General features: G+C 38.2%; 2 protein-coding genes across 2 annotated transcripts; both read right to left on the reverse strand.

Moving 5' to 3' along the window:
• Positions 1-2,033: 2,033 nt before the first annotated feature.
• On the reverse strand, positions 2,034-3,620 carry LOC147624340 (uncharacterized). The gene is made up of 2 exons (XM_086819934.1): positions 3,096-3,620; positions 2,034-2,836 (listed from the first exon to the last, which is right to left on the reverse strand). The coding sequence occupies exons 1-2, from the start codon at positions 3,508-3,510 to the stop codon at positions 2,508-2,510; spliced, it is 744 nt and encodes a 247-aa protein (XP_086676060.1). The 5' UTR covers positions 3,511-3,620; the 3' UTR covers positions 2,034-2,507.
• A 128-nt stretch (positions 3,621-3,748) lies between these two features.
• On the reverse strand, positions 3,749-12,690 carry LOC147624341 (uncharacterized). The gene is made up of 4 exons (XM_086819825.1): positions 12,615-12,690; positions 4,633-4,738; positions 3,897-4,543; positions 3,749-3,762 (listed from the first exon to the last, which is right to left on the reverse strand). The coding sequence occupies exons 1-4, from the start codon at positions 12,688-12,690 to the stop codon at positions 3,749-3,751; spliced, it is 843 nt and encodes a 280-aa protein (XP_086675951.1).
• Positions 12,691-24,334: the final 11,644 nt, after the last annotated feature.

Genomic DNA, 24,334 nt, shown 5'->3' on the forward strand with positions numbered 1-24,334 from the left:
CATGATGTATGGTCAAGAGCCAAGCTTTGCCACATGCGTTTTGGCTTGAGTATGTCATGTGTACTGCATATGTACTCAATAGGTGTCCCACTAAGGCCTTGCAGTCTATTACTCCAAATGAAGCTTGGCATGGCAGGAAACCTTCTATTAGTCACTTGCGTGTCTTTGGTTGCTTGGCCTATGCTTTAGTGCCTGTGCAACAACGCAAGAAATTGGATGATAAGGCTGTCAAATGCATTTTTGTTGGTTATAGTGCTGAGAGCAAGGGTTACAGATTGTATCATCCACAGTCAAAGCGTATCTTGATTAGTCGAGATGTTGTTTTTGTGGAAGATGCTGTGCAGCCTTTGTTATCATGTACCAAAGAGATAGGTGTGAGCTCACGGGATGTATTTGATACATTGTTGCCTCTATTTACAGGTGGGAATTCAAATGTAAGTCTTAATGAGGCAAATATTCAGCCTATGCAGATTTCAAACGACATCATAGATCAGCCTATTTCTGATGCAGATTTACAGGATGTAATTTCTGAAGATAGGGCTGAAAATGAGCAGGCTAGAAATATGCCTAAATGGCTGGTGCAAACCTTGCGTGATAGTAAAATTGATGCACCTATATCTAGTCGTACTCGTTCAGGTTTTCAGCATGCCTCTTATGCATCAGATTGTTATGCTTTGGCTGTGTCTAGTATGTGTGAAGAGGAAGAACCTCTTTCATTTGATGAGGCACAAAATTTAAAAAATTGGTTGGCTGCAATGCAAAGTGAATATGATGCTATAATGAAGAATGGTACATGGTCTTTGTGTGATTTGCCTATTGGTAAAAAGGCCATTGGATGTAAGTGGGTTTTTAAGTTGAAACGAAAGCCAGATGGCAGTGTTGATCGCTATAAAGCTAGACTTGTTGCAAAGGGTTATGCTCAAGAAAAGGGCATTGATTTTGATGAGACCTTTGCTCCCACTTGTCGTATGACTACCATTCGTAGCAATTGTGCATTGACAGCTCATAATGGTTCGAATGTACATCAGCTAGACATAAAGACTGCGTTCTTGAATGGAGATTTGCATGAGGAGGTGTATGTATTGCAGCCTCGTGGTTTTGTTCAAAGAGGGCAGGAAAACAAAGTGTGCAGGTTGAAAAAGGCTTTATATGGTTTAAAGCAAGCTCCACGAGCTTGGTATGAAAAGATAAATGCATATTTGACTGCACATGGTTTTCAGAATAGTCCAACAGAAAGCACTTTGTATGTAAACATGTGGATGATGTACATCTAATCATTGCTCTCTATGTCGATGACATGGGTGCGTCTATTTAGCGAGCCAAGAGCAGTGAGCACAGAGCAGTGAGTAGAAATAAAGTCCTTGTGAAAGTGAGCAAGTAGGGGCATGGTATGATGTTAAGCGAGCATGTAATGTTAAAGAGAAGAGTGCAACCATAGTGCAACTCTATAATGAACAGAACAAAGAAGACTAAAAAAGTTTAAAAATGACTATTGCAAATAAAGCATTTTCAAATGAATGATGCGGATATAAAAAATCACTACAAAACTCATACTACTTGGCTCGCTAAAAAGACGTTGAATTGGACATTGAGCTACTAATAGAAACAAACTATTGTTGCAACCACATGGAAACCACAGCGACCAGAGAGCATAGAAATCAAGCCATTAAGATGCACACCGATTTTAATAGCCATACCACTGACACAACAATATAATACTCTTTAGAAACCATAACCATAGGATTTAAAAATTTAAATAAAAGTTGTCCAACAATCAGCTACATGCTATTGTAAAAAACATTCAGAAGCATAACATCCATCAAAACATTACTTCCAATAGTCCCAAAAAATGATTGTCTCAATTAAAAAAAAGACTATCTCTAATGGCATTCTCATGTAGACATGTGATCCTCATAACTGCAAGAGACACAAAGAAAAGAAAATAAGCTTTATCAATACAAAATTATTCTCTACTAACATATTTATCTTTTCAACATGCATACCTTTGCTGAGTATGGTTCTAACAGGTGATCATAGATCCGCTCATCCTTGTCTAACATTATGACATTGCGATCCATAAATGCTGCCACTAGCCCAAGAGTTCCAGTGCCAGCAAACAAATCCAAAATCGTGTCCCCAGGATGACTGAAGACGGAGACGATGTATTTGCTAAGCCGCTGACCTCTCTGACAACCGCCCCGCCATGGTCTACCCTTTCTCTTCACCAGATCCTCCGATGGCACTCTTGAAAACGCACAAAAACCATTAACCATATGCCATAAAGATCACCAAAAATCATTTTAAATTCTATCTTGATTTGAATGCATACATACATGTCAAAGATAAGATCTTGCCCTACATCAAGATCATCACCTAGTGCCAAATCCCTTAGTTGATCCCCATGCATCACAAAGCTTGTAGTAGGAGATGTTGAGTGAACAAAAACAGCCAATATTAGACAAGTGACCTACAAGCAAAGACACATTGGTTGTTCATGCATTTTCACCTTAAATGGGACAAAGAAGATTTGCACAAATGATAGCCCCCAAAGAGAACAACACCAATACCTGGGTAGTAATCATTTGCCCCATCTTCTTCCCAATAGGTGGAGTACACCTCACAACCTGTCTATGATAAATGCCAAACCCAACGCTCTGTGCAACCTGCTCAATGGTCACTCCTTCTTCCATAGTGTAAAGGCATGTAAAGAAGCCTTGATCCGAGAGACAAGAATCAACAACTTTAAAAGTAGAGTCATACATGCCATCCCCAATCTTATTCCAATATGGAACCTTGTTTGCAACACAACCTCCAATGATGATATTTGAGGGGAAGTCTGCAAATATCAACTCCACACAGTAATCGGACCCTCTACTCTTGACATTCCCTACTGTGCAAATAACATTCATGGCATCAAGCACTTGCTTTCCCAATGAGGATGCATCCTCCATGATCACAAAAGTAGCTGCAAGGTCCTCAATACTGACATTGAAGGCATAAATGGTTCCTATAGACAGGTTTTTGACATTTAACACACATAGTCTTAAGTCAAAACAATCGGATCACGATAGAGATGAGGTAGGAAGCTCACATACCTCGAGCTTGCAATGTCTTGGTTATGATGTCAGTTGGTTGTATCCCGCCTGCACTACTATTGGATGTCTGTTGTTGACTCTGCTCCCTATTTGCTTCCATTGCTCGATTCACCTCCAATGCACGATTCACTATTTCCCTCCCTAAATTCACTGGCAATGACTTACGAAAAGAAGCCGATGCAATCGATGTTGCATGTGATGTGGATGTGGCCTCATTATGATCAATTTGCTGGCTACGAAGCTCCAATATAGACTTATGTTGGCGATACAGATCAAGCTCCTCCTCAGGCACATGGTTTCTTTCAAGGTCCAACCACCACGGGCAGAAACGAGACTCTATGCTTGACATGGCCTGTTCAATGATAAACATGGGTAAACACAACTCACCCTCAATATGAACATGTTTCTCAATCATGGATTTAAAATGACAAATTCAATCACTTACTCTTCCAAGCTTCAAATCGGCATACATATAAGATTGATTGTCAACACAAAGCCACACACTAGCGAGAGGGGGTAAAATATCCAATTGGTGCTCCTCAAATTTCAGAAAGCAACCATCTGCAAGCCAAAGCCCAAATGATAAAACAACACACAGAAAGAAGCATGCATGTTTTTTAACAAGGAATATCTGGGTTATGTTGTAGGAAAACCTATAAACGACTTGCTGTGCAGCACTTTGTAGGCCTGGTTGATGGTCAATATCATGGCTAAATTTTATGCCTCCTTCGTGCACTTTGAAAGCCCTTTTGAAGTACTTTCGTCTGCATAGAACAACAAAAGAGGTGAATCGGCTCTCACCTGGCAACTTGACTCGATCGGCATTTTTAATATCATTTTGGATTCTCAAACCTAGCTCCGTGATCTGAAGCCAGTAGGAGTACATGTGCAGCCATTCCCTAACCTTTGTCTTATCATTTGGCATACCCTCAAGTGATCGCACTGCAGCCTGAGAGTTGTCCAATAGCTTGACAATGTGAGCCTTATCTGTGTCTCTGATGCAAGCAAAACCTATCATATTGAGCTTTTCCTCTGTGGCCACATGATTGGTTGATGCGTGCCATGGGAGGGAGAGCACCGCACACCAAAAGGCCTCACCGTTGGAGGGATCAGCAATCCTTGCATATTTTGATGTTTTTCCTCTGTAGAGAACTTCTACCTTTCGAGTCACATTCTCCCTAGCAGACTCGGCAAGTGGTCCATTTGATGCCTCATCAATTTTTTGCTCCATCTCGTCCTTGAACAAGAGCCAAGTCATAATCTGGATTGGCAAATGAAGCCAACTAGGCCTTCCTCTGGCAGATGCACTCTGCATCTCTCTCTCAACCCACAGCTTGTCCTCATTGTCCAAATGTGCCATGAGAGTTGTTAGGTCGGACTCTCCCAATCTTCTTAGTTGAAATAGACGATCACCAAATGTGGTTGGCACAAATGCATAATCATGCGTCCTACAAAACAAAGAAAAAATATGTTAATATTCTTGAGTACAAACAACTTACTTGACATAGAAGGAGACTCTGATAACAAATTAACTTACTTGTTCAACCTGGACAATGAAAACAAAAGCTCACCCACATCCCTCCGCTCGAACACATAAAATTTACAGAGAACACAACAATGCATGGACAAATCCCCTTGAAACCCTGTAATAAAACACAAAATTAGGAAGGACAAAGAAGCATAAGAAACTATAACATCCCAATGAGAACTCACCTGTAGAAATGCAGTTCATCCAAGCATTGTGTCGATTATTACCATCAAGAATATGCACCATTTTTCGGCTCAAGTACGGACCCCAATCGGGGTCAAGTGCAAGAGTTTCCTCAAATTGTATATTCACAGTCCTCCAATGCTCATCCCAAGATTCCTCCCTCTCTTGTGTCAATGGTGTCTCCTCCCCTTCCAAGTCCATAATTGATACTGTGAAAGCTCCCATGCTCTCAATGTACCCACCTAGTTTTTTGAAGCTTCGAGTAAGAGACTTATCTGTTGAGGGAGAAACCTTTCGGATTGCCTCCGTCTGGATCATCCTACAGAGAGGAACACGTGGAGGTGGAGACCTAAATTTGACTCCTATCCTATCTAAAAAGGCTTGTGGAGTAGATGTCTCAAGAATCTTCCCAAAAATATCAACCTTATTTTTTTTCTGCTTGCTTCCTTCAGTTTGGGTTGTGACAACTGTTTCTTCTTGATCCTCTAGTGGATGTGTGTTCTCTTCCCCCTCTATCTCTCTCCCAGTATCCTCAGTATTCTCACCTTCATCCTCATTATCACCACCTTGAGTATTCTCACCCTCATTTTGATCACCTTTATTTTCCTCAATTGCCCCCACTACATTTTGTCCATCCTCCTCATTTCTTTCATCACTATGTAGATGCTGCCTATCCATATCCACCTCCAGGTTAGTGTCATCTATGATATGTACCGCATGCTCCATAGTAGGGTTTGAGGAGGCGGCTTGCTCCAAAGTGCTGGAAAAATCAGCTTGCCTCCTTGTGTGTCTCGATGAGCTCTCACTTGGGCCAACCTGCACACTCTTTTTCCGCTTAGCAAGAGGTAACTCATCCATTTTTGCACAACAAGAACCTTTCAAGCAAGATGCTCTAGTGAAATGACTCGAACTCATTTGAAAACCAGATAGCCATGCAAAAATACAAGAACAAATCTTCAAATAGTATTCTACTCGTATTGTATAATTAATTGATTATTTTAATAGCAAATTCAGTAATACGACACAAACTTAAAGAAAAGGTGGCACATTCACTAAAGAGATTAAATTCAGTACTGCAACACAATCATCAAACAAAAGTGGCACATTCACTATCCAACAAAACGGCCAACTCATTAACGAACAGAATATCTTTGAGATTATCATATGGAGTGCTTTGGCCCAAATTCCAAGGCATTCAAAGCCGTATTGAAGATTTTTAAAAAATCTTCATTGGAAAATATTTACGGAGCCCTTTTCAGGTGTTCAATTCAAGGCATTCAAATTTATTGGAAAATATATAAAGATTCGGTAGCCCAAATCTGAAGGCATTCAATATTGAGTACTAGTAAACTTTAGAAGTGATATTTCGCAATCCAACACTTTTTTAAGGACAAACTTTTTTCTTTTTGTGCTATTGTTCTTTAGATGCACATGTTTGCTGGTCTCCTCGCTCGACTGTGTGAGCCGTTTCTCAACCAAGAAGACACTCGACTGTGTGAGCCGTTTCTCAACCAAGAAGACATCAAATGTGAGTTTTTTGAGCTTCTTCTATACACACAAAGTCTGCATAATATAGACAGTAGTAAGAGAGACAGTCTATGCAATGTGTTTGAGACAGCACCATATAGATAGCATGTTCTTACACTACTCTCTCCAAATTTCTGCCGCCGGCCCCCCAAGCTTGAAACGAACTCAAAATCGTGATGATTTTTTCAATGCTCGGCAGCAAAACATCCTATTATTTTGTGCGCTGAGCGCATAAATTAATTCAAGAAAAATAGCAAGAAGTAACGCCGCACATCTCGTACTGTGTGTGGAGTGTGGCAGCAGCAAAACATCCTATTATTTTGTGCACTGAGCGCACAAATTCATTCAAGAAAAATAGCAAGAAGTAACGCCGCACATCTCATACTACTGTGTGTGGAGTGTGGCGGCAGCAAAACATCCTATTATTTTGAGCGCTGAGCGCACAAATTCATTCGGGCAAAATAGCACAAATTCATGGATGATGATACCTTTCTGTGTCACTTTGTTGGGGAGAAAGATTGGAGTGGGGAGAGGGCCCTGCGCATGAGATCAGCGTTTCTTTGCTGGGGAGACGTATGATGCTTCATGATCGCTTCTCTGCGTGTGTGTTCGTTCGAGGGAAGATGCTTCTGTGTGGAGGACGACTAAAAGCCTTAAGTAATTGCTTCATAAGAAGTAGCCGACTACTAAAAACCCTAAGTTAGGCACTGGACAAATTTTTTTATCCTAACACTAATGAATTTCAACACTACAATTTAAGGGTGTGGTCAATATTTTTTCGATTTTTTTAAATCTAGCTAGCACAGTTATGCTATGGCATCCAACTGGTAGAGTTTTTGAAATCTAACAAGAGATTATAAAAAAGCGCAAGAACTAACCCAAAGCAAATATGTGTGTGTGTGTGTGTGTGTGTGTGTGTGTATACACACACACACACACACACACACACAAACATATATACATATATACATGTACTCTTTTTGATACCCTTCATTATGACTGTTTTTGCAATAAATATTTTTATTTGCTTCTACCCATAGTCTTAAAATGAGCCTGGTAAAATTGTATTATGGCTAGTATATGCTATTGATTAGAGCAAGAACATCTAGTATTAAAATATTTTTGGCTAATATTCAATGTAAATTCCTTAATTGTTGTTGTGAAACGTGTCTTCAACGACGGAAAGGAGATGATTGAAAGGGAAAGGTCATGTTTATGGCATTGGGAAGACAACCTTCGTGTCCACACGCAGAGGTACATCTATAGCCCACATCAAGAAAAGCACAGGGAGATGTGTGAGAAGTGGAGGACTGCCCCAAATAAAGAAAGTGCCCTTCAGCAATTTCACAGGATACGAGCATGGTGGGCAACTGGCAAGGCAGCTGATAGAAACATCCCTAAGCTTCTTAGCTGGTTGAGTTGGTGGCACTATAGGGTTAGTCGATGGGGTCATTTCATTTTAAAGGTAATGTTTGTAAGAGATTATTCATTGTATTATTGTGTGCCTCCTACTTATGTGCACTGCATTGTTTTTAATCAATTTCTACCACTCTCTTGTAGGATGGAGAGCCTATTGTCAATGCTCTTGTCCCAAGGACAAATATGTCAGAGACCAAGCATGCAAGCTGGTTGGCAGGGGAGGGGTATAGGCAAAAGATTAGTCTTTATGATGCTTGTGTGACAGATCTAATCAATGCTTACTTCCAATGTGCCAGACAACTGGCTTTCTTAGAAGGAAAATACACAGGTTGTGGGCCTACATTGGAGCTTTTGGTTGAGAGAGCTCTTTCTCGATAGAAAGCAAGTCCATCCCCAATAGCTACCTCACGAGTAGTGGATGATGCAGTGACGGGGACCCCTATGTTTTCAAATAGGGTAAAATTCAAGGGTGAGAATAAAACTATTCGAGCCAAAAGGCCACTACACGACTCGACAGAAGAAAACTTTGGCAACTCTAGCCATAGGCCTGAGTTTAACTATGTGACAAGAGAGAGGTTAGAGCCTGCAATAGAGGTCGATGAGCAATGCAAAGTTTTAGAGAGCCTTGAAAGTGATGTGCATGATACAAAGTGGGCCTTGCGGAGGATACCAACAGTGAATCAAGTTGAGTGCAACCACTGGGCATCGGGGAAAAAGTGTAGCTCAAGGTTGCGAGGGGGTGATGTCAGTCCTTGTTTTTGGAGTGATTGTCAACTATCCTCCTGGAAAAAGGAGAAGTATTGCTATTTTTGTAATACAGATGTTAGGCACACTTGGAAAATTACAAAGACAATATTACATCCACCCTTGTGTTTGGCCCATTGCTAAAGGTACCAAGTTACAAGTGAAAGAAGCCTGCAAGCTTATTAGAGCAGGATATGACATTGGTATTCCTCTTGAGTTTTTTCTAGAAAAGGAGCTTGCAAAAGGCACTAGTGAGACAAACAAGGAGGTGAAACAATTTCCATATCCACGAGGAATTTCAAAGGCTGCATTTGGTCAAATCACTGCGGCCTTAGATATGCATGCAGAAGTTGTAGGCAGCCATATACATATAGAAGGGGTAAAGGAAACATTTAGTATTAATCCATTGACCAATGGGAGCCAAGACACACCTCTGATAGAGGTCACTATTCAGAAGAATCCAATGTGTTCATGTGTGGAGTTCAGAGATAGAGTGGCCAAGAAAAGACCATATCTTGCATGCAAGCACATATACTTTGTGTTCTTAATGATTCTTGGACAGGATGTGAACAACAATATGCATATTCATCAAGTTTGTATTTCTGAGAGAATTGTAAAGGACATGCTAACTAAGTCTATTAGAAGTCATCCTCACCAGCTTTAGGAACCTGCAACCCACTTTAGTTGAAATATGTATGGGGGTCATGTCATACCAGCTGAACCGTAGTACGAGTTTATTAGTTATTGTTTTGGAAATGTTTTGGTTATTTTATAAATTTTCTTGTCTATTGTCTTTTGTTTGCTAATGGCTCTCCAACATTGTGAATACTATAGATTCAACATCTTTTTAGGGAGCCAAGCAATATGGGTTTAATAGTGATTTTTTGTATCTACACCATTGGTTCGAAAAAAAAATTATTGCAATGGTCATTTTAGAACATTTCATGTCTTCTTTGTTTGATTGCTACATAATTGCACTGTGATTCCACTCCTCTCTTTAACATTTCATGCTTGCTTAACATCATACCATGCCCCTACCTGCTCACTTTCACAAGAACATGAGCTCTACTCATTGCTTTGTGCTCGCTGCTCTTGGCTCGCTTTTTGACCACCCCCCGATGACATGCTGCTCACAGGACCAAATGAGAGTCATATTGCTGATTTTAAGGTTGATTTGAATGCCTCTTTTGAAATGTCAGATTTGGGGCATTTTCATCATTATTTGGGGATACAATTTAAGTAGTGTGATGGAGGTATTGCTTTGTGTCAGACAAAGTATATTGAGACATTGTTGCGGAGATTTGGCCTTGAAGACTGCAAGCCTATTGCTACTCCAATGGAGACAGGTTTGAAGTTGAGCCTTCATGATGCTGGAGATCACTTTGATGTCACACTCTATCAGACAGCTGTTGGTTGCCTCATTTATGTATGCATTACGAGGCTAGACATTCACTTTGCAGTCTCACAGGTGAGCAGGTTTATGCATAGCCCAGGGTCTCAGCATTGGAAGGCAGTTAAACGCATCTTTCACTACTTGAGTGGCACCATACATCTTGGGTTGTTTTATCCCAAGGGGGGATCATTGCTGCCAAATTTGCATGCTTTTTTGGACGCAGATTGGGCTGGTTGCTATGACACAAGAGTGTCCACAAGTGGTTTTTGTTTCATGCTCGGTAGCTCATGCATATCTTGGTTGAGCAAGAAGCAACCTACTGTGGCCACTTCTAGTTGTGAAGCTGAGTACAGGGCAGCTTTCACAGCTACGGTTGAGTGTGTGTGGCTCAGACGGCTTATGGCTGACTTGGGTGTTGGACAGGAGTCTGCCACCTCTATCTTCACTGACAGTCAGAGGGCATTGGCAGTTGCGAGAAACCCAGTTTTTCATGCTCGCACAAAGCACATTGAGGTGCATTATCACTATGTCAGGGAGAGACTTTCAGTAGGAGAGATCAGCTTGGCCTATGTGCCAACACAGGACAACCTCGTTGATCTTTTCACAAAGGCGCTTCCTCTTGAGAAGTTCGAAGCTTTCCGCAAAGCTTTGGGATTGCTCCCCTTTGTGGATTGATCTACTTTAGGCATGGCACTCCCCTATACATGAGTGCCATCTCTCGTTCACACCATCACTCCCAGGGGAGATTTGTTGCCATATATATAGGCAGTGATGTGTGTGAACACACTTAGGACCGCCAGGGCACTTTTTCCCTCGTTAGGAGGTTTTATCCCCCGGCTTGTATATACGCCCATCACTCTAGGGCTAACTTATCTTTTGTACATTGACACAATCAAACACTTTGTGTTGTGTGCATTCTTACTTCTTCTTCTCCAAGCTTTGTGTGCTTTCCTGCAACCCTAATTCCAACAATTTCCCCCGGCTTGTATATATGCCCATCACTCTAGGGCTAACTTATCTTTTGTACATTGACACAATCAAACACTTTGTGTTGTGTGCATTCTTGCTTCTTCTTCTCCAAGCTTTGTGTGCTTTCTTGCAACCCTAATTCCAACATTACCTTCGTCACCTAGCAATAATGTGCTACACACTTCTTCGAAGTTAGCCATGACCTCACTGTTTCTAGACTGCTCATGCATTTGGAACGTTGGATCTAAGGCCGCACCATGAAGTGGAGTATGCATCATAGTCCATCTGTATAGCACAAAAAGAAATCTCCTTTTTCTCTCCTGTTGTAAGTTTTTCATGAGATTCAATAGTTTTGATAGCTTGAGACATCAGCCAGTACACCTTGCCCATGACAAATTTATTAGTGTCAACAATGTGTAGCAACTCCACAAATGGTTTAGCCACACTTTGAATTTTTTGTACCTTACTCCAAAAAGAAGTCGAGGTCACTAAGTTGACACATCTTGTGGCAGCCACAATATGGGTGGCATGCTTGCTTGTCCACACCTGAAAACATTGATCTGCCCACAGTTTCATGTACAGTAACTTGAACCAACAGAAGCCATTCTAACACATAATAGCTTGTCGTGAATCTTGTGGTGTAAAATATTTGCAAGCACTTATCACTCTTAGTACGAAAGAGTGCATAAGTAAACTGATGTTCGCGAATGAATTTCACAATATGGTTAGCTTCTACAAGAGTTAGCTAAACAAAACTCATCTTTCCAATATCTTTTAATAACAAATTCAATGTATGTGCAGCACATGGCACCCATGTAATCTTAGGATATTTCTCCTGAATCAAATAGCCGACATTTTTGAAGTTTGACGCATTATCAATGAATATTGCAGTTACATATTTTGGACCACCCACACGAGCAATAGCCCTTTCATATACAGTTTAGCAAGATAAGAAGTTACCTTCTCTTTAAGTGAAGTATCAATTGCCTCTAGGAAAACTGTGCCCCTTGGACATATACACATAATGTTAATTAATGGTTGTTCTTGACAACTTGTCCATCCATCCAGCGCAATAGTAAATCCAAAGCCTGGCACAAAATCAAGCATTGTACATGCAAGGCTTTGATCCATTGTATGATTTACTTTATCCAAGTACTATGATTTACTTTATCCAAGTACTATGTGCACATTTTATTGTAAGGTGGAATAGTAAATTTTGATCTTGCTTTTGCTGTGCAAAACAACGCATCTTCAAATACATGGTTACGCATGACATTAAATGATATCCCACAAGCAACAAATGCTTGTGTCCACTTCAAATGCATCTCCAATGTTGTAGTTCAATCAAAGGCATAATATAGTGGACTAGACTATTTGCTCACATCATTACTTCGTCTTGAGGCAGTAGTGCATATAGGAGGCATCGAGTACATGTTAGAGGGTTCTCCAATTTGCGAAGGAGCATTTTGCTGAGCTGACGCAATCTTTGCTGAACTGACGCATTCACTTGTGGACATACCGCATCCTCATCTTGACCAATGCATCCTTGGGAGCATGATTCTTGTAATATGTGGTGATATTTGTTACCTTGATGCCATGGATATTGCCTTGGTTTTTAGTTTTGCAGCATACTTATATAACTTAGTGCTAACGTTAGGTGATGGATTAGAACAAGCTGCAACATTAACACCGACTTTGAATAGATACTCCTTAACCCTCATTGCACTGCCATGAAATTCATGGCCACAAGACTTACACTTAACATGAGATGTGTATCTACCACGCTTCAACTCTTCTACATAGTCCCACTCAGGCCCTTGGGATCCACCCATCGTAATCTTGAGTTGTTTAAAGCACAAAATGACTCACAAGAAACTTTACGTCAATAAATGATCATTGATGCCATAAAATAACATACACATCTATCATTATGCATTCTACACTTTAAAATTTCTATTTCTATTTTTGAATTCATATTGAAAAATAATTTTATACACAAACAAAGAAGAAAATACAAATATCCACGCTTATTGGATCCTACCACCCCAATGCCATTTTTGAAGCTAGCTTCTAACACGGTCTATCAACAATGTCCCACCCCTTAGAACCGAGTGTGAACTATGTTCGAACATAAGGGATTCTAGGTTTTGCAATTTAATAACGTATACCCCAATGTGAACTATGTTCCAACACAAGAGATTCTAACTCCTTTAAGTAACCTAAACCCTAGTGTAAACGATGTTCCAACATAGGGGATTCTAGCTCCTTTAATTAACCTAAACCCTAGTGTGAACCATGTTCCAACACAAGGAATTATAGCTACTTTAATTGACCTAAGCCCTAGTATTATCAATGTTCCAACACAAGGGATTCTAACTACTTTAATTGACGTAAGCCCTAGTGTGAACAATGTTCCAACACAAGGGATTCTAGCTACTTTAATTGATCTAAACCCTAGTCTGAATAATGTTCAAACACAAGGGATTCTAACTACTTAGACTCACTAACCCTAGTGTGAACTATTTTGAAACACAAGGGTCTCAACCTACCTAAATTGCCTAATTTAATAGTTCTAACTAAATTATATATTTTTTTCTTATCACAAGTGGCAAGAAGCAGATTCCTTTTGCAAGAACCTGGGGAATTGTACAATGACAATGTGCCCCATAAGCAAGCTTATATAGCTAATAGTCATTGTTTTGATAGAATTGAATTCGAACAAAAGACATATGATAGAATACCTTTCGATCGTATGACATTCGATCGAATATCATACGATGGATTTGTTGGGACTAAAACGTTAAGTGGACTAATGTCCGATGTGGCATGGAATAGAACGATCGTATTTAAGGTGTATTTGACTACATAAACCCTTATTCGTGTATAACGTATAACTCGTATAACGTATAATGCAATTGAGATTGTATGTAGATTTGGACAACTGTCCAAATCTATACTGAATGGTTCTAGTAAGAGGAGCATTAGGCAAATCCCCAATAGGAGTGGTGTATGTATGTATATAAAATTTTCCAAATCTATATCAATGAATGGTTGGCTAAATCCAAAAAGAAGAGAATTAGAGAAACCCCCATTCAAGGTTGGCCTTAGGAAAGGTGCTCAATAGAGTTGAGGTCTATTGAGAAAAGGAGAACTATAGAGGTCCCCAAAAGGGTTGAGGTTTGGATTGTAGGTACATTAAGATAATTATCAAAATCTATATTTAATGGTTCGTCAAATCCTTATTTAATTGGTTAGTAAAATGTGGTGAGAAGAGAATTAGGTAGGCAAGTACCTAATAGGAGTGAACTATGAATTAAATATAGATTTGGGAAATTATCCAAATCTACATTCAGCGGCGGTTGGTTAAATCTAGTGAGAGAAGCATTAGTCATGTCCATGGCCAAGCTTAGCATAAGGCCAATCCCCACATTAGGAGTGAGCTATGAACTATAGATAGATTAGGACAATTGTGCAAATGTGTGTATTGAATGGTTAGTCAAATCTTCTAAGAAGAGTATTAGCTACTAATATGAGTGAGGTATAAATGTTATATAAATTTAGATAATTGTCCAGATCTTTATTGAATGATTCTACATAGCTCACTCATATTAAATATAGATTTGGGAAATTGTCCAAATCTACATTTAGTGGTTAGCCAGATCTAGTGAGAGGAGCATTAGTCATGTCCATGGCTAAGCTTAGCACTAGGCTAATCCCTGTTATAAGTGAGCTTTGACCGAATTTGTGTATTGAATGGTTAGTAAAATCTTCTAAGAAGAGTATTAGCTACTAATATGAGTGAGTTGTAAATGTTATATAGATTTAGATAACTGTCCAAGTCTTTAATGAATGGTTCTAGTAACAGGAGAATTAGGAAAATCCCCAATAAGAGTGGTGTATGTAAGTATATAGATTTGTCCAAATATATATTAAGGAATGGTTGTGGCTGAATTCAATCCGAAGAGCATTGGACAAATCCATATTAAGGGTTTGGCCTTAGTCAAGGTCTCCAATAGGGTTGAGGCCTAATGAGAGGAGCATTATGGAAGTCCCCAACAATAGCAATAAGATATTAATTGTAGTTATGTTTAGACAGTTGTCTAAATCTATATTGAATGGTTAGCCAAACGCAGTGATATGAGCATTAAACAAATCCCCAATAATATGGGTTAGCCTTAGACAAGTCTCCAATAGGGGTGAGTTCTAGTGGGAGGAGCAATATGGAAGTCCCCAATAGGCAAGTCTCCAATAGGGGTGAGTTCTGGTGGGAGGAGCAATATGGAAGTCTCCAATAGAAATAAGCTATGAATTAGAGTTACATTTAGCCGGCCACATTCCTTGTATCCAATCCTATGTTGTCATTATCTTTGTTAACACATCTATAATATACTTTACCCGTTGAAAAAAAAAGATGAAAGACATGTTGTTAATCGACCAAAACTTAATCAAAAAATCACACATAACTTCTCACAAATATTATATATATTTTTCATTACATAAATCAAATTTGGTAATATGATATATTGACCACATATTGTGGATGGTTTTGAATGTTGAATTTAGTGAGTTATCCAAATCTCAGTAGATAATGTCTTGTGCATGTGTGTTATAGGGAAAAGAAAAGATAGAAGACATTGAACCAATCAACCTTAGAAACTCATAAACACATGATTTCATTACTCTTAAAATACACGATATATCTCTAAGCACATAGAACTAAATTTGGTCAAAAAGTTAGTTATTCACATATTTAGATAGATTTGAATGTTGGATTTTGGTCAGTTGTCCAAATCTCACTAGATGACAATAGACATCTTGTGTATGGGTGTTATTGGCTAGATTCAATTACTTGTCCAAATCTATGTTAAGGCTGGGTAATTCTAGAGGTCAAATCTTATAGATGGATGTGAATTTCTAGATTTAGCCACTTGTTCAAATCTATGTCATGGGTGTAAATGCTACACATGTGGCCAATTGTCCAAATCTTATGTATGACTATAAACTTTAATATGTAGCCTTATTGACATACCCAAATGATCAACTATATGTAAGCATTATATTTGAATAAGTGTACAAATATTTGTTTGGAGTGTCAATAAAAAAATCACAAACACATGGTCTAATTGATCTAATGTGAGCATGGAATTATTTTACTTTATAACAATGAACAAATTATGATGTAGTGAAATTAGCTCAATAATATTGTCTTTTAATGTTACAAAACAAAATAGAAGTTTTTCTACTAAGTTAAGATCATAAGTACCATACATAAAAATATAACTGATGATATTCCTAGAGCATTTACTTACATATCACAATGGAAAAAACTATCCTACCAATGAAATAACTAAATATGTTTTTTAAACACCTATTGTGTCTGGATCATCACGAAGAAGTTGATCAACAAATTCTAACATATCCCCTTAATGCTACTTTGTAAGTGTAGCTATATGCTCTTATGAGGGGCCTTCTATCAGAAGTGTCTCATTTGTAAACAAAGAATCATCTCCTTGCTTTGTGATTCCATCCCATGAACTCAATTCAAGATTCCCCTCAACAAATTGTGAACACATTGATTCAATCTCACGTAATTCTTGTAAACTTGGAATCATTCCGACTATCTTTCATTTGTTTGCAAGAGTCATTTTACATGCACTTCCTAATGTGAATACATCAAAAACATACACATCCTCCCTACAAAAAGATCATATAGTTGTAGAAATAACATCTTCCATCTTTAGTAATAGTCTTTGTGCACTGGTTTTCTCTTCATGTTGATCTCAATCACCACTATCACTATCACTATTGTCAAAAGTATCCAAAATATATGGTCTATGCTTGAGATCTTGGTAGTGACGATTTTCCATGAATTCCTTCTCTCTACTCACTAATACCACATGTGCCAAAAAAGTATTGATTCATCCATCCACATGATCTGTATTAGGAGGGTTAATATCCACGCTACTGATTGCCATCTTGTATTTCCCAGTTACCTTCTCTAAAGCACTCTCCAAGACTACAAGTTGCTAAAATGTTACAAATGCGATGAGGACAAATTGTGTAGGTTTAGTAGCTAGTTTTAACAATCCATGCAACATCATGTCAAACCTGTTTGAGCTCCATGTCATGCTATGAATCCCCATGAATTGCATCAATCACCATTGTGCCAATGGTAATTGGTTCCTTGAATGTGTTGCACATGCTTGAAGATAAAACGTATTTGAAGATAAAAATATTGAGAAAGAACAAAAAAAGAAGGTGATAATGTTCCCAATGCTTTGGAGGGTAATCAAAGAGGTGATCATAATGTAATTGTTGTGGATGATGATGTCATTGAGAATCAATTGATGGAACGATGGACCTTATACTAGATAAACAATCATAAAATATCTTCTATATTCTCGAAACCAATGTATTCACTAATATTTTTGATAAAATGTAACAAGTAAATTTTGACGCTATTAATGATACACATACTGACACACATTTTAATGGACACACTAACACATTTATCAATGATATTATTGTCATGCTCTAGTATTTGCTCTGAATCCACCTCAAGTTCCTAGGGTTGTTGGATCACCTCGTTTGTGGCTACTCTTGTCGGTCTCCATCGTTCAGGCTGGATATCCATTGGTTCGTCATTGTTGAAGCACGCATTGCCACTAATTAGATGTTCCAATAGCTCCACCGAAAATATTCCCCATTTTTTTGTATGATCATTGCAAATTCGTCGACGTCGAGCCACTTGGTATTTGCAGCAACTATATGGGCAAAGTGTCTTCTCCTCTAAATCAACAAAATTTGAGGGTGTGGCATCGTCCATGGTTTCCATATTGATTCGCAAAATGGGAACCAATGCTTATTTTTGGAGAGGAATCCTGCCTTAAGTATTTGTGGAGGGTGGTAGTCACACTGATAGCTAATTTGAAACGTCGAGGGCGCGCAAGATCTGGAAAGATTTTGAATTTGAATGAAAAGTAGCGATCATCGAAATAAACATCGAAAAGGTCGTCAAAATAACCGCGGAAAAGAATGTGGGAATTTTATTTTTTTGACTCTTATTTCCACGCTCTTTTCGACGAACTTTCCCACGCTTATTTCGACGCTTTTTTCCACGCTTATTTCGGCGCATATATCAACAGCGCAGGTTTTTATAGTAAAATAGAACCTCTCTTTTTTAAGCATTTTTTTTCATGTGCATGTATTTTGCTTCCTCACCAGGTATACCTCCTTTTCCCTAACTCCCATCTCCTCTTGGTTACATATACATGTGATGTAAAATGTCTATGTGTGTAATTATGAGTAATTTTCTTATTTTTTTGCTTTTTCATTTGTTTTGCAGGTTCTTTCTATCTCCGAAGCTCTTCTCCACCTCCTTCTCTGCCCTCCCTCCCCTCCTCTCCCCTCTCCTCCCCTCTCCTCTCCTCTCCTCTTGGTTGTTAAATGGGTGTGTGTGTGTGTGTTGAAGGATAAACCTCCTTGTGTATCCATGCTATTCACACTTTTAGGGTTTTGTATCACAAATTCTTTTCTCAAATTTTTGTTTTGTTTTGTAGGTCTTCTAATCATCTCTTTCAACTTCACCAAAAAGAGGTAAATTCCTTTCTCTCTTTCCTCTATTTTTATCTACCAAAAAGAGGAGTTTTGTTTTGTAGGTCCTCTATGCATAGAGCTTAATGCACATGCATAAAGCTCTAATCATAGAGCTTAATCCATGCATTAAGCTCTATTTGTATAGCTTAATGCATAGATTAAGCTCTATGCATGCATTCATTTTGCATAGAGATATATGCATAGATTAAGCTCTATGCATAGAGCATAATGCATGCAGCATAGAGCTCTATGCATAGAGCTCTATGCATGCATTTAGCTCTATCTATGCATCATGCATTAAGCTCTATCCATAGAGCTTAATCTATGCATACAGCTCTATACATGCATGCATAGAGCTTAATCTATACATGCATACATTTTCAATGGGAAGAATAAGTAAAACAAATTAAAATCATGAAAAATATCATAACATACAAAAGACACAAAAATGAAGTGTGAAACATTGGTAGCTATAGCCACACCTAGAGAGTAATAACCTAAAGTACATGATGGATGTGTGGATTGTACACATGCCAAACCCAAGAACTCAATCAATTCATAGTAAGATTTGCACCACTTTGGCACACACAGTTGATGGGGGGGGGAAGGGGGGACCCTTCTATGGCTAACTACCTAATGGGAATAAAAAGGACCCTTTTTAAGTGTAAATTTTTTGTGATGGCATAAAATAAATAAAACAAATTCTCCCATGACACCTAGGAGTGAGTCGTAAGAAAATATGGTGTATTTAAGGCTTACAAGTTACCCCTATAGAGCTTTCTCTCTTATAGAGAGCCTTCTTGAATCTAAGCTTCAAAAAATATAACCTTAAAAAAAAGAACTAAAATAAATAAGAAAACATGAGTTTATGCATGCTCAAGCCAAAAAAGCTAGCTACAAGAGCATGAAATCTTATACATGCCCTCTAGCCTAAAATAATAAACTCCCAAGCACCTGAGGGGTGTAGCAATACCATATACATGATAAGAGAAGATGATATAATAGACAATCTCTTAAACTCCCAAGCACCTGAGGGGTGTAGCAATACCATAGACATGATAAGAGAAGATGATATAAAATAAATAAGAAAATATGAGCTTATGCATGCTCAAGCCAAAAAAACTAGCTACAAGAGCATGAAATCTTATACATGCCCTCTAGCCTAAAATATTAAACTCCCAAGCACCTGAGGGGTGTAGCAATACCATAGACATGATAAGAGAAGATGATATACTAGACAATCTCTTAAACTGTGGTAAATTGTATGGGTATCCAAGGGTTTGGGATGGGACAAGCTACATGTACACCTGGGCCTTGTAACCTTATGGGTTGGCTTAAGTGGATGGGGTACTCAATGACTGCAAAATGAGCATCTAAATATCGCAAAGCTGTGTTCAAATGGGAACATTACTAGTGTGGTTTAGGCCTATGTTTCTCTTGCTTCAGCCCACTTAGTTCCATACTTTGTTACACACTGGGTTGGTACTAACGAATGGGGCCCATAAAATCTATTCTCCAGCTTTCAAAGGGTTTCCAAATGAATAATTAAAGTGGAAAATCGAAGTTGGTTGGTGGAGGACCCGCTCTTTAATATATGTCACACTCTTTGCAATCCTTGAAGATTCTTCGACACCACTATAGAACAACTTGAAGGAGTCTCCTTCGGGTGACCTATACTAAGCCACATCCCATCTCTTCGTGGGCATCACAAACCAAGTTGGCAAACTTGTGTAGCATAGCAGACCTTCTCAGTATTTCATTCTTGCATCTAACTTTGTTGTGAAACCACTTGTTCCACTTGGGATTGTATCTCCTCTCTTACTTCCTCTTGTAATAGTATAAGTATGCTAGTTAATGTGGCCTATTGAAAGGATTTACTAGCAAAAATGAGGCCCATGGTCACGACAATACCACTACATACGAGTGATGTTGAATCAACTTGTGGGGATAAATATGTGGTGCTAGCATTGTTGGTAGTCTTGGGCATACTAAAGCAGGGAATTTGAAGAGAACTCGGATCAATGCAATGCTGTAAAGTATGGGATTAAGTTTGACGCGTTTCGAGGGGTGAATGGGTAAGTCCAAGTCTAGGATTTTGAATAGCCAACCGCATGGTATGTATTACGTGCTTTGAACGGCAATAATATTGGTGCTTACGTTCTTGTATATGGAAAGACTATAAGTAAGCCCACGGTGCGTGTACTTCTTGCAAAACTGTTGACACACCTCTTCCTCCCTGCCCTTCTTTCTCTCTCTTTCTCTCCCTCCCAATCCGCAGAGTTTCGACTGGCCTCCATTGACTGGTGATCATTTATTGTTTGTTGAAGTGAGATCATAAACATGGCTACCATCAACCCCGTGCTCGCTTTACTCCTAGTCTCTGTGCTGGTTACTAGCATAAGCGCCGCAGTTGCCACACCAAACGGTCATGAAGGGCCTCCTGGAGACATCAACAACAACAATATCCTGGACTCATTGCCCTTCATTACCTCCTCTAAAAGCAAAGGTCATAGTCCTCTTACCGCGATGCTCCCCCAGAGCAGTCCGCGTAAATCCGGTCCAAGCCCACCTGTTAGGCATTTCGATCTATGAATATCTCTCGTGCACATTTTAACTATGCAATACTAGGTTGATGAAGTCACTTGAACTTGCTAGCCTTATTAAGGAGATCATTTGTATTATGTTTAGAAATTATGCAAGTCTTTCCTTAATCATTCCACATTCACACAGAACTAACATGTTGACAATCCATTCGATAGAGAAGCATGGGTAGTTTCATATGATGCCACTTTGGTCATCGACATGAAGAAAAAAATACTACTATGCTACTACAAATATGAGACCAATCATGAACAGAAAGATGGATCATCGATTCTTAAATGTAGAAGAAGGCTAAATATAATCTTTGCACAACATAATAATTAACATTAGTCTTTAATTATGTTAATTGTATTAACTACAAGAATACTTCTTCTATGCATATATGGCTGAGTGGGGGAAAAACAATACCATACACAAGAAATGACAAAAAGATGACACAATCCTCTTCCTAAATTTATAAATATCATTACAAGAGAAATGACAAAAAGATGACACAATCCTCTTCCTAAATTTATAAATATCATTACAAGAGATTTTTACCTATTCTACCGATGTTTTTAAGGAGGTAGTTTCTTTCATGCATGTGATCTTACAGACCTCATTAATATCATTGATATTTGCGTTAGTGTGCTCACTAAAATGTGTGTTAATATGTTTATCGTTAATTGCATCAAAATTTACTTATTGCATTTTATCAAAAGTATTATTTCATAAATTGGTTTCGAGAATATAGAAGAAATTTTATGATTGTTTATCTACTGCAAGGTCCATCGTTCCATCAATTGATTCTCAATGACATCATCATCCACAACAATTACATTATGATCACCTCTTTGATTACCCTCGAAAGCATTGGGAACATTATTACCTTCTTCTTTGTTTTTTTCTCAATATATTTATCTTCAAATACGTATTATCTTCAAGGTAAAACTTGTATTATCTTCAAATATATGTTATCTTCAAGGTGTAGCTTTTCTATTAAATACCACCATGGTTGGAAGATTACCTAATCCATATTATATGATCTTTTGTGTTTTTTCTAGTCTGTAACAATAAAAAGCTCGTATATTTTTATAAATTATACCCATTTTCTAAAAATTATCACTTGCTCACAATCTCGTGGTAGTACATGTAACGTACTCATATCTACGTATTTTTGGGTCCATTTGACTCAATGATTTTTAACATTTATATTTAATGTTGAAAAGTAGGAAATACTTAGAGGACATAAAAGATTAAGTTTGGTCACAAATTTAGTAATTTTAGATAGGTCGATTTTTGGATTTTGGGACTTTTTATGCACGTTTTGTGGTGTCATTAGCAGGCGATTTTGATTCTATACTTAACCATGTTAGAGATCATATAAGAGGATCATAGTGAGTAGTTTTGCCTAAAGGAAACTCATATGGGGGTTTACATAGTAGATATAACCACAACGGGCACCCGAAACAAGGCCCGAACACCAAATTGATCCTTAATTTTTAGTAACGGCCTCGTAGGAGGGTGTAGATAACTTTATTTGTAAGAGAGAGATACTATAGTTCATCACAGGAAGAACAAAGTCTGTGTTTAGATAATTGGGAGATTGTGCATGGGGTGGCCGGTATTTGTGAAATGATCCCGACACCACTTTCTAGTGTTTGGTTCGAGATCATGTTTTTAGAAGGGATTTCTATCTTTAACGTTTTTTGTGCATGATAATCTACTAATTCTTGTGGGTTGTTGTTTTTGGCTTCTTCCAGAGCCTTGAGGTCATTTCTATGCAGGATATATATATATATATAGAGAGAGAGAGAGAGAAATAGAGAGAGAGAGATTTTGAGATTCGGAGAGACCGTCCTTAGACAGGGAACGTCGGACAAAGAACATGATTTATGCCCTCTGGGAACCATTTGGTAGAACCCAGAGTGGACGAGATTTAGAAGAGGCCTACCTGGGATAGTCGTGAGACGTCCAACATGGTGGTTGGGTGGATGTGCATCAGAGAAAGGCCCCATTGACTAGATCTTTTGTTGGTGATTCTCTCTCTGATTTTTATATTTTGTATTGACGAATATTATTGTTACTTTGGTTTCTAAACAATTATGGTTTATTGAAAATGTCTAAAGGATGATGTGATTTTTCTGTAAGTTTTGAGAAATTTCGTGCTTATTAGAGCATGGACAGAATATAGGTACATCACATTACACATGTGTCACAACTATTTGTCCTCAAATTTGTTGAGTTAATAGCAAAGAATCCACTTTTATCTCCTAAAGTCCATATTAGGAAATTTGGAAAAATCGCAATTTCCATTTTCATACGTTTAAGACAAATTAGCCAATAATAGGTCAATAAAATGTATTAACTTCTTTTCTCCAAAGTGCATATTTGTGATAGTGAGGCTTACAATACTCAAAGTATATTATACTTAAGGAAAATATCATAGGAATATTTTATTTAAAATCCACATTGTATACCACTAATTTTGTGATCACAGTCATCATGTTGCCTCAACAATATATGGAAAAAATATAGAAAATGACTTTTTGATAAATTTATCAAAGTCATTAATTAACGACAAACCCTTTGCAACAACAAGGATAGCATGTCCTACTCCAAACTCAAAGTTCAGAAATATCTTTAGTTCCATCAACTTAACATTACATCCATGAATATTACTCAATCATTGAGTGTGTCAACTTGATGACATCCTTATGTCTATTCATCATAGAGATACCAATATCCTTCGTTCACAATTCTCTTCACTTCCATAAACTCAACATTGCATCCATATTAACATTACTCATCATTGAGTGTGTCAACTTGATGACATCCTTATGTCCATTTATATAATTACCAATATTTGTTAAGCTAGCCAAAGAGAATAATGGAGATAGAAAATATGATATTTACACATCTAATAAAAATGACTATTCATTAAAGATAAGGACTTAACAATGATACTTACAAATTGCCATGACTATACAAAGACCAACACACATATCTCACATTTTCTTTCTCATTGGAACTCCTACAACTATTTATGTAACCTGCCACATTTCTATCTCTAACATCACCCACTATATAGACTAGATCCTCTTCAATGTGAACTATTGGGTCCTCAAGAATGGAGTACCTCCTTGATCTGGGGTGCGTGAAACACAACAAATTCCATTCATCATGAAGAAATGTAGATCCACAATAGTGTAACAAAGCTGGGCCTACAGGAACACTTGATTGAATGAATAGCCCTTGACCAACACCCACAATTGTCGAGTTATTAACTATAAAGAAAAA

The sequence above is a fragment of the Cibotium barometz genome, chromosome 25, assembly GCF_041138505.1.
Source record: "Cibotium barometz isolate CiBa-2024 chromosome 25, ASM4113850v1, whole genome shotgun sequence".
Taxonomy (NCBI): domain Eukaryota; kingdom Viridiplantae; phylum Streptophyta; class Polypodiopsida; order Cyatheales; family Cibotiaceae; genus Cibotium; species Cibotium barometz.

Bases quoted from the DNA above. Each gene is read 5' to 3' on its own strand.
- LOC147624341 (XM_086819825.1), bottom strand. From the start codon at position 12,690: ATGGGTGGATCCCAAGGGCCTGAGTGGGACTATGTAGAAGAGTTGAAG. The intron at 4,739-12,614 runs GTAAGTCTTGTG...GTTTTATTACAG, and splicing joins ATACACATCTCATGTTAAGT to GGTTTCAAGGGGATTTGTCC. The intron at 4,544-4,632 runs GTAAGTTAATTT...TTTGTTTTGTAG, and splicing joins TCATTGTCCAGGTTGAACAA to GACGCATGATTATGCATTTG.
- LOC147624340 (XM_086819934.1), bottom strand. From the start codon at position 3,510: ATGATTGAGAAACATGTTCATATTGAGGGTGAGTTGTGTTTACCCATG. The intron at 2,837-3,095 runs GTATGTGAGCTT...TGATATTTGCAG, and splicing joins CAAGACATTGCAAGCTCGAG to ACTTCCCCTCAAATATCATC.